Genomic DNA, 11,315 nt, shown 5'->3' with positions numbered 1-11,315 from the left:
CACAGTCCCTTGCCCAAGTACACACTTCTGAGAAGTACAGTTGAACCCGAGGGCAAGTACATTTCTGCCCTCTGTCTAGGAATAATGCCAAAATGTCCTCCATTTTGATCATGCCTAAAAACATGCATTTATATTAACATTTTTTAAAAAAAAAACCCTCAATTTTTGCACGTCCTCCATTTTAAAAAAAATGTGTCCTACATTTGAAAATGTTGCCCTACATTTGTCCTACATTTGGAGGTCCTCACTTATGGCAACCCTATTTATATCCCTAGTGTTTTCACTTTTTTTTGGCAAACAATAAAGCAGTACTATGGGTGGTGCATCCAGATGGCTTTTTGTCAAAAGATATCATAGAATCATAGAATCGTAGAGTTGGAAGAGACCACTAGGGCCATCCAGTCCAACCCCCTGCCATGCAGGAAATCCAAATCAAAGCATCCCTGACAGATATTATTCCCCTATTCCATTTTTCTCTCTTTAACAGATTTTCTATGGTCAGAAAAAAAAAAAGATAGGAAAAGCAGAAGAAAACATAGCAGGGTACAGTAAAGGAGATAATATGGACATATGTAAGATTTTGTGAATAAGACAAGGCAACCAAGCAACCAAAGCCTCATCTGAAAGACTTGCCTCTGTGAAGTTGATATGTCCTATTGCTATTTTTATCTACTCAGATTTCTTGCTAATGTCATTGTCCATATGTTGATTTGCCAGTGCTTTCATGTAGCAAGATGTCTGACTAAAGTACTTCCCTTTTGCCATCAACAAAAAGGTTATTTGGCACAACAGTTTTACTGGCAAAAATCAGTAGTAATGCTTTTGGAGTTGTAATTTATCTTATATCTGATTATGTTATTTGTTATATAATTTATCCAGTCATTTTTAGTAACCTTGCAGACCTACGATATGTAGAAATAAGTTTCAGCTTCATCCCTGCCAGCATGTTGGGATAGCTTCTTTATAAATAGAATTAAAGGAGAAATGTCCATCCTTTCCTTCATTTTCAGTTGTTGTGGTAACAAATATTTTGTCTTTTTGATTTTGTTGGATAGTACTGTTAGCCAGTTATTTTTAAAAATTACTTGATTTACACCCATACTCAAAGTGTGCACCTCTTTTTTAACAACCACAGTTGTATGAATTTAAAGAGAATATCCTTGTACATCCTTAATCAGTAAATCTCTCCCTGAAAGAAGAGAGAAGAATTGCTCAGAATCTGAGCTGTAAAACATTTGCATTACACTGTGGATTTGTTAACAAATATATTTTCTTTCAGGGAGATTGGCACAATCATTAGGTCATTAGGCTGTTGCCCAAGTGAGGGGGAACTGCATGATTTGCTTGCAGAGGTAATTTATGTTTACATAATTTTATAAGTTCTATTATTTTATAATTTTGTACAGGAAATTGGCCCTCTTTTCCCCAAATTAGAAAAAGTTAGAAACATGATACAGAAGAATTTCATTTAGCAAATGGGGCATTTTGGTTTATCTTTTATCCACCTAAGAACCATGCTACACAGTATGCTGGGGAGTCAGTGTCTTGACACCAAGCTCGTAGGGTTGATTATTGACAAAGTATTCTCCACTTTGTTTCTCATAGGTGCAGTACAGATGGACAGCTCCGTGCTGCTCCTCTTTGCCCCGCATCTGTGTTGCCACATCTGCATGCTGCAGCACAGATGCACTGTCTAAAAGGAGCCGCTCTATGTGGTTCCTTTTTTGCGCCATCATAAGGGCTGCGATGCAGCCTTATGACGCCTCTTCCGCCCAGAGCAGTTTGGGTGCTTGGGCTCCCGCACATCATGGATGTGCGCCTGGTGTGGGCAGGGCCACGCAAATCATCCCTCACCAGTGACTGGTGCTGTTTCAGAATAAAGTTCAGAAACATCTAGAGAGCAATACATTTGCCATCACTGATTTTAAAAACCACATTCTCTCATTCTACTTCTAAAACTACTCAGGGAGTCTGTCCCTATCCCACCAAGGCAGAACCTGGCACATGAAGCCCACACCGTGACATCCTGAGATGTTCTTTCCATGGGTCTTCTTCAATGACCCAGACTTTCCATCATTGCCCTCTAGGAACAACTGTGTGATCCCTGTGGGAAAGCATAAAGCACATCTATGGCCAGTGAGAAAAAAGGGGGATGAGGAATAATCTCAACGATCTTCACTCCCTATTTTTGTCAAATTGCATAGTATACATGACAAATTTCTGTGCATGATTTAATGGAAACTCTACAGTTATGTGGAGAACAAGATGATTGCCTTGTTTTTAATATTTCATGCAGCCATTGACTAATTCCAAGTCAACTAGCTTTTCTTTCAGTTTTCTAAAGTGTTATTTACTGTATATACTTGACTATAAATTGACCTTATCTATAAGTCAAGGACAGATTTTGGGGCCAGAAATTATGGATTTTGATATGATCCATGTATAACTGGGGGGTAAAACTTAGAGATATATAATAAAGGATCTAAAGGGTGAAGTAAAGGAAAAGAATGCTAAAGAACATAAAAAATTCCAACAAGTATAACTGTTTGTGTTCATACTGAAGGTTGGATGGATGAGAGAATGGGTGTGTGTGTGTATCAGTGCTTCCAGGACAGATTACGCTCTTGCCTTTCACCAGGATAAGGTTCCTTTTTAAAAAAAATTAGAGTGAAAGTATTGACTCTTTGGGGTCAATTTTTTTACTAAAATTTCTAGAGTTATACATGAGTATATATCGTATAGAACATACTGATTTTTGTTATTTATAATTATTTAGGTAGAAGAAGAAGAACCAACTGGGTTTATTCGTTTGGAAAAATTTCTTCCAATGATGACTAGAGTATTAATGGAAAGAAGGTAATAGAAAAAAGGAGATTTTAATTTATGTAGGTCCGGTACAGACAAGCCCTGAATGACACCCTTGTCACGTGCATGTCCCACAACCCTAGCATGTGACTAGGGCGTCATCGCTGCGCAGCACTGTATAGACGGCGCATGCAACGATAATGTCACTGCTGCGCTGCGTCCAAATGGAGCAGTCCAGCAGAGATGTGTTTGTGCCGCCACAGGCTGCTTGCAGCAGTGCAAAAAAGAGCAGCTTTTTGGTGTTCCTTTTTTTTGCTGCGCAGCAGCGCCATGCAATTTGGTGGCTGTGGTGCTGCTGTGCAGCAACAAAAGGCAACCCCAGCCCGCCCTTTAGGGCCTATCTGTACTGGGCCATAATTTACTTATATAGGTCTTGTTCATTTTAATTAGGATTCATTTATAGCTGCAAAGGTAAAATCCATTTTGAAAAGTAAGGCCCGGTACATGTGGGCTCTTTGTGGTGTGGCGATATTAGGGTTCGGGAGCACGCAGCAACTGCATGCTCCCAAACCTTAATATGTACAAACGCTGGCATCATGGTGGCCTCCCATCCATACAGGGGCTGCCATGATGCCGCCACTGCCGTACAGCAATCAGACGTCACATCCCTGGCAGGAAGTGGCATCATGGTGGCGCCCCTTCCTGCTTCCAGTGTCACAAAAAAGAAGCCGCTCTACACAGCTCTTTTTTTGAGGCGCGTCTGTGCTGCAGCAGGGGGGTGCTGCAGCACAGACATGGGGCTTACAGGGGTGGCACAGAACCTCCCGTCTGTACTGCCCCTAAGTTTCATGATGATGAAAAGTTCTAGCTTTTGTTTTCAAATTATATTTATATAACCACTAGAATGGATGCTGATTGTAGGGAAACCAAGTCTGTAAAAACTAGTGTATTTATTTTATATGTATTGCTTTATTGACTGCGCTTTGTATATCTTTGCAGAAGTCTTATGTTAATTTAAAGGTCTACAGTTTTTTTGTTTTTGTTTTAGAAAGGAGATGTATTATGATTTTGCCACTTGCCTATCTATCAATTGTAGGAAATTTACCCACTATTGCCGAGCTTGATATTGATGATTTTTCTCATGGTATGAAGAAAACAAATGTTTTGTGAGGTAACACCAACTAATCCTTAAAACCTTTTCACATCAAACTGGACTAAAATCAGCAATTTCAAAAAAGAAGAAAATCAACATATTTGGCCCCAAACTTGCACAAAAATGTTGAGAATGTTACTCTACACATGACATAATCATGTGTACACAAATATCAAGTTTGGTCAGCATCAGTTCATAAGTCTGTATTCTGGAGGAAAAAATATAGAATTCTGAAGTGCTTGTTAGGAAGATATCCAAAGTAGTTGTGAGATTAGGTTCAAAAACTTATTGAAGTCTTTCTTTTAGTCAGATTTGGTGACTCTGGGTTGAAGCAGACAGCTCAGAAGGTGCTGCCTGAAGCTGTTCCAGTTGAGAGGGGATCAGGTCCACACCGCTCGCTCCGAAAGAGGGCTGCAGCCACTGGCCCCAAACCATGTCATTAGGAGCCGGATTATCCTGGCTTCTTTTTGCTCTGGTTTAAACTGGACTCTGGATGGAGTGTGGCCTTAGCATAGCTTCCGGCCACATTGGAGACAAGCATCATATAATTAGCGTGTATCCAATGTGGCCAGAAGCTGAATCATTTGGCCCTTGTGTTTCGGGCAGCTGTGATCAAGCATGTAGATTTGTATAGCATAACAGAGATTTCAAAGACACCAAGGAGCCCTAGTGGTGCAGTGGTTAAGATGGAAAATACAAGATACATTTTAAAATGTAACATAAATTATATGCTGAAAACACTTCACACAGATTAGTAAATCAACCAAAGAAAAGTTCACCACAGTGCAGTTTATGAAGTATGAATTACAGTATATAAATCGAGAACCTCAGTATTTTTTTAATTTAAAGATTTATATTTTATATTTGCAGAAGTAAATGAAGTGAATAATAATTTTGCCCTAAGCACGTGTAGTTTTTTAAGGTTATCAAACTAAATTGGATATTGCAAATAATGTCTACATTTCTCCAGAATCATATTTTCAGATACCATAAGATTGTCAACACCTACTTTCTGTCTTGAAGCCATTTCTTGCCAGGAGTACCACTGGTCTCATGTATGTGGGACTGGCATGTGATATCTGCCATCAGGGGAAATAAATTCAATTTGGCCACATTTATTAGAATTATTCAACATGTTTCAAAACTGAGCTGTAAAAATCAATGACAAGGTAAAGCCTGTAAGCCCTAGATGGACTTAAACCTAGCTGTTTCTTAATTCCCTGTTAATATTGTATATTTTTTTCAAAGGAATTTGGAAAAAATCTGTTCCTAAATTAAACGTTCACTGAAGTGTTTCCTTTCTTCCTTAATATTTGTAACTGCGTATGTTTCCGCTATTATTTGTCAGTGGATTTCTCAGATATGGGTTAACCATAAATTAAGTCAATACAGATTCACAGAACATGACATTAAAATGGTATTTCTAGCCAGGATTTTATGCTGATTGTAAAGGTAAATATGAATTTTAAATTTTACAATTCAGGGCAGGGGAAGTAGGTTTCTGAAGTAGTGGAACAACTTTTCAGATGCATATTGTAACACTAATTTTATTAACGGAATGATTTCAGATACCGGCCAATTCCAGAAGATATTCTTTTACGTGCATTTGAGGTATGCATCATAGAATCATATAAATTGTGTTTGGGGAGGCAAATAGTTTTCATGCATTGAGATAGTGGAAGTAAAACAGTCCATGTTATGTGTTTCCTTTTTTTTAGGTTTTAGATCAGAATAAATGTGGACATCTTACTAAAGATGAGTTGGTGAAGTATATGACTGAAGAAGGTAAAATATATGTATTAAAATTAGCTATACATTTGATAAGATAGCCATTGTATACTATTTTAAGTATATGTGTGTGACAATTAGCATAAATAGGGCGAGAGTGGGCAAAGTGCAGTCATGAGCCACATCTATTCAACAATGCCATTTTTTTCAGACCCCAAGGGTTTTCATATTCACAACCCAAACTTTGGGGAGGACGCTTCTCCCAAATGGCCAATAACACCCCAAAGCCTTGAGGGTGGTAGCGTTGTTAGCCATATTGCCATGTTTTTGTGAATTTTGGCTGTCATTATCTTTTCTTGGGCTAAAAAGTATATAGAGGCTTTAAAAAGCTAGTCTGGGGCAAAACACCTGAAATTTGGTTAATTGCTCCAAAGCCTTGGGAAGTGTGCTATTAGGGGATGTGTGTGTGTGTGTGTGTGTGTGTGTGTGTGTGTGTGTGTGTAGATATGCATATAGATATAGTTTTATGGTAAACACAGGAGTGACATTGTGGGGTGTAGCACTTAAGGGTCTTGTGGGGGCTCAGTTCAATCTCCCACTACTTGGAAGTTGCTGAGACATGAAGCAGCAATTGGCAACTAGAGGCCTTAGAACAGTGGTTCCAGCCTTTTGTCCTCCAGATGTTTTGGACTTCAGCTCCCTTAATTTTGACTGCTGACCAAGATGGCTAAAGCTTTTTGGATCTCCAAAACAAATGGGGGACTAAAGGGTGGGAACCACTGCCCTAGAATAAATCTAACCTCTTAAATATTACTAGCTCCTAAGTTGCCAACCCAAATTCAAAGGAGACAGCAACAGCTGGAGGAATGGAACATCTCAGCAGATCACTTGGGAAGTGTGGGATAGTTCGTAGTTCACCACTTTCTTTTCTCTTCTCAAAGTGACTCTCTGATAATAGTAGCAACTGCTGATATGGAATGCGTAGTATAATTAATACGGGCTACGTTCTGCATGCCTTCTTACACTTGGGTACAGCAGATAAGGTGATCTTTGAAAGTATTGCCAGACACATTCATGATCACTTCTAATTTAAATGACTTTGTTGTACATAAGTTATAGTGGTATGTTTGCTTCTTTGAAGCCATTATTGTGCATTTCAGTTTTTGAGATGCATATTCTTTTGATTACAATACATTTCAGAGATTTTCAACAAAAAATGCCTTTACAAGCACTGCTTCATGATACTGAATGCCAAGAAGCCAGGTGATCTTCAATCCCTTACGCTCTTCCTTTTTCATAGTGAGGAAGTCTTTTTGTAGACTGAAAATACAATTGTAGGGGCACTTTTGGATGGCAAGCTTCTGCATTTAAGGTTGCTTCACATGGGAAGGTACAAGTGAAATACCTCATGGAAGAAATTCCTGTTATACAAGCTGGTCAGTTTTTCATAATAACTGCTGGAATCGGTTTCAGTCTTAATTTTTTAAACAGAACTTCATGACTGGTTTATTACATGGTAGCAAACCCCCATGTTTGCCACTGTAGAAAGAGCCCTGATCACTAGTGAATACACCCTGTATATTGATTTTGTTTTTTGTAGAAATTTAATATCTTGCTCTTCAGACCATTCCCAAAGTAGCTTACAAAAGAATATTAGAACAGTGATAGAATACTAAAAACGAATAAAACAATTCAAAAAACCTTAAAGAGTGAAGGTGACACAATTCAGTATTAAAGAAGATTAAAACCTCCAGATCTCTGACCTGAAACAGACGAGCAGGAAAGAGCAGCATCCGGCCACTTCAGGGGTGGAATGTGCAGATGACACATGCCCCCAGAGTGGCCTGAAGCTGGCCAGAAGCTTGCCAGCAGTCATTTAGGGCTGCAATAGTGGCTGGCTCTGGTACCACCACACCCAGTGGCTGCGATCCTGTGCTGATCAGGGGCTGACCAGAGCTGGAGCAGCCAAAAGCTGCTTCAAGCTGCTGGTCTGCTTTGCCCCTTATGTTATAATGTGATGACATTCAACTCCCCCCCCTTTTTTTTTCTTTGTTACAATACTGTAGAATGCATATGTAGCCTAGAATCCTACTGCAGGAAAATTGCAGGAGAGTAGGAAAAATCTGCATTATTCTCACTTGTACAGTGAGGATCAAGGAACACATTGTGTTCCATTCTCAGAAGCTTCTGGATGAGAAGGCTATAATTTAATTTTTATTTCAAGCCTGGTTAAGGGGCAAAGTTTGTTTTGCTAACATTGTTAGATGACTTGTGCTGAGAACTGGGCAGGGGAAATGAATCTCTGTTGGTTCTGCTGGACCTTTTACCAACATCTGCTATTATTGACCATAATATCCTGCTTGATGGGATGGGACAGGGAGGCATTCTTCTTCAGTAGTTCCGTTCTTTCCTGGAAGAATATACACTTGTCCCTCCATATTTGCAGCTTTGACTTTTGCAGGTTTGATTATTCATGGATTTTATCAATATGTTCTGTCTAGGAATGTCTATGTCCTCCAGTGCAACTCTCAGGTCAACCAGAGATCCCTAGAGAGAACACTCCACTAGGCATTTGTAGCACCTCCAGTGCAATTCTGTGGTCAATGTCTGGCAGATGTTGACCACAGAGTTGAACTGGAGGACCTAGAGATTCCTAGAGAGGTGTTTTCTCAGGTAAAAACATAGTATTTTTGTTATTTGCATTTTTTTTCACATTCCCTGGGGTCCTGTGCCCTACCTCTAGCAAATGTGGAGGGACGAGTGTACTCAGAAGATAGTGCTGCTCAATTTTTTTCACCCTATTTACATTTAACATACACATGAAATCACTGGGAGGGTTTATCTAGAGGTTTGGGGTCCAGTGCTACCAGTATACTGATGACACCCAATTCTACTTCTCTTTTCCACATAAATCCATAGGGTATGTTTTGTTTCTGAATGGGATGGATAAGGGCAAAGAAACTAAAACTTACTCCATATGAGATAGGGGTGCTGCTAGTTAGCCAGAAGACATAACAGGACAAACATTAAGCCTGTGCTGGAAGGGGTACACTTACATTTAAAACTCAAAGTCACATTTTGGGCATATTCTTGGTTGATCCTTGAGTCTGTATGCACAGGCATATGTGATGGCCATAAGTGTATTTGTATAGTGAAAGTGAGTATTCTAGCTATGCCTGGAGATATCTGATCTAGCCATGGTGACACATGCCTTAATTAGATCTCATTTAGATTACAGTTTCCACATTCTGTGTGAGGCTGACTTTGAAAAGCCCCAAGAGCTGCAATGAGACTGGAACACTTGACATCCTTGATACAACATTTGTATTGGCTGCCAATCATTTCTGGGAACAAGTTACCTATACAGGAGTATAGCTATGGTGGAGCAAAATGAGGTCATTGCTGCTCCAATAAGAATTCTACTCTCCATGCAATTTTCCTTCCAGCATTATAGAGCGTGTGATGCTGAAAACTGTTAATTCCTAGAACTCTTATAGTTGTTGTGTTCCTTGGTCATTTTGCTTGTGCCCCTTTCTTTGGACACCCAAACTGTATTTCCAAGTCCTCAGTTATACTGCAATGCTAGAATTTTGGGGACTGTAGGAAAATTTCATTTGGGGGGGACAAAATTCTTATAGTGGAGTAGTGCTTTCGTTTCATCCCCACAGTAGCTACACCCCTAGACCTATACATGGCTTGGGTCCAGGCTATCTGAAGGAATGTGTTCTCACACAGAGGCCTACCAAGGCCGTACGATCTCTAGGTGACACTTTTCCCTCTTCACTCATTGCCACATTTGATGAAGACTTGAGAGAGGGGTCTTCTCGGTGGTTGCTTGTTAGGCTCCGCAATTCCCTTTAGAGAGAGGCTTCCTTTCTGTCTTTTCATCACCGGGAAAGTATATATTTTTTTTATTACAACAGGCTCTTTTAGAGCCAACTGTCTTAAAAATAAGTGTAATTGTCAAATAAAATTGTTGGTTGCTAAAATGAAAAACCAATAGAAAATTGCAAAAGAAAGCAGGTGACAGTACCATCCATATGTCAGGATATAAGTAAATTTTTTAAAATACTCAAGGCTGTGTTTTACCATGCCTGTGTAATTACATGCTTAGTTCAATTTGAAAAAAATTCAGAAAAAGAAAGCTTGAGATACTTATGAAGGAGAAAGATCAGAACATTTCAAATGTTGTTATTTTTTGCTGCAGGTGAGCCATTCACACAGGAAGAAATGGAGGAAATGCTCTCTGCTGCTGTAGACCCAGAAACTAATACTGTTCGCTATAAAGACTACATTTCAATGATGGTTGTGGATGAAAATTAATGCCTCTGTGTAATTCATTGGTCTTGAACTTTCTGTTTGATATCTGTCCATTAACACCATGGGACTGCAGCAGAGGCTTAACACTGAATTTATTTTCTCTGGAAATACTGCCCTTTTTATTTAGTAAAATACAACACTTCCAAATTATAGTTTTAAAATGTCAGTCAGTTTGGATACATTTTACAAAACAAATACAAAATAAACAAATAAAAACCATTTTGGGCTTTTAAATGCTGTACTGTCAATGTTGTATATGGTTTTTAATACATTTTAATATTTTAATGTGAAGTTTATAAGTTTAAACTTTTTAAATTGTTTAATTGTTTTTAAACTTTATATCTACATTTTAATGCTATTGTATTATTCTTGTATTGTTTTAAATTTGTTGTTAGCCACCTTTGGTTCTTATATTGGGAGAAAGGTGGGATATAAATAAATAAAATAATAATAAGTTGCTGAATAACTTAATAAGTAACTCAATTAAGTTACATTGATTTCAGCATGACACAATCCCTGATGGCTGTATATTGGAACTGCTGCCTATGATTGCAAGATTAAATGTTTGTGATACATTTTAGGGAGAAAGTTCTATTGAGCAGCAATGTAACTCAGGATCTCAACAGACCGCCCCTAAGAGGTGGCTCCATGCTGCCCCTCTCCTTGCTGGATTGGGGCCACGGCAACTACATGCTGTGGGCCTGATCTGGCCTTTAAGCGGTGCAAAAAGAAGCCGCCAAAAGCAGCTCCGTTCATGCTGTGGGAAGGGTGCCCTAGCCACAGTGGTGGTGGCTTTTTTGGAAGTAAGAGCCTCTACAGACCAGCATCACATGCTGGCATGGTTTGTAGAGGTTCTTACTTCCAAGTAAATATGTGAAGCACTATATGAGAGAGAGAAAGAGAAAGAGAGAGAGAGAGAGTAAAATAATGAAAGTTTTGGGAAAATATATCAAAATAATTTCATGAATACATTCAGATGTGGAGAAAACTAGAAAAAAGGAAGAAAATACAGGGAGATAAGGTGATACATAGAGTCACAACAAATATTTTAGAGAAAATAGTCTTAGAAATCAAAATCCACATCTGCAGCTGAACTTTATCTTTGTTCAGCACAGCTATTAACTTGACAGCTACTGGATTTGTTAGAACATTAAGGGCCTGAGCAGACGGGCAAGGATAGCACAGCCTCAGCCCTTGCTATCCTTGCTTCAGTGCTCACCCAGTTTAGTCCCAGGGGTGGCACGGGGATGGGTTGGTGTTCACACACACTCATCCTTGCACCGACCCAGGACTGGCTCACCTCTCTTTG

At 39.2% G+C, this 11,315-nt stretch overlaps 1 protein-coding gene across 2 annotated transcripts in view; it reads left to right on the top strand.

Annotated features, from left to right (window-relative positions):
• EFCAB2 (EF-hand calcium binding domain 2) overlaps positions 1-10,239 on the top strand; it is a 21,219-nt gene extending 10,980 nt beyond the window's left edge. Inside the window, exons 3-8 of one of the 2 annotated variants that reach the window (XM_042445129.1) lie at positions 1,280-1,352; positions 2,777-2,856; positions 5,527-5,569; positions 5,677-5,743; positions 6,887-6,949; positions 9,894-10,239. In XM_042445129.1, the coding sequence (XP_042301063.1) occupies positions 1,280-1,352; positions 2,777-2,856; positions 5,527-5,569; positions 5,677-5,743; positions 6,887-6,949; positions 9,894-10,009 (442 nt within the window). In that variant the 3' untranslated portion in view covers positions 10,010-10,239. The remainder of the gene's footprint in view (positions 1-1,279; positions 1,353-2,776; positions 2,857-5,526; positions 5,570-5,676; positions 5,744-6,886; positions 6,950-9,893) is intronic. The other variant, XM_042445130.1, reaches the window with a different exon arrangement.
• Positions 10,240-11,315: the final 1,076 nt, after the last annotated feature.

The sequence above is a fragment of the Sceloporus undulatus genome, chromosome 1, assembly GCF_019175285.1.
Source record: "Sceloporus undulatus isolate JIND9_A2432 ecotype Alabama chromosome 1, SceUnd_v1.1, whole genome shotgun sequence".
Lineage (NCBI taxonomy): Eukaryota > Metazoa > Chordata > Lepidosauria > Squamata > Phrynosomatidae > Sceloporus > Sceloporus undulatus.
This window is presented reverse-complemented; position numbering and strand designations above follow the sequence as displayed.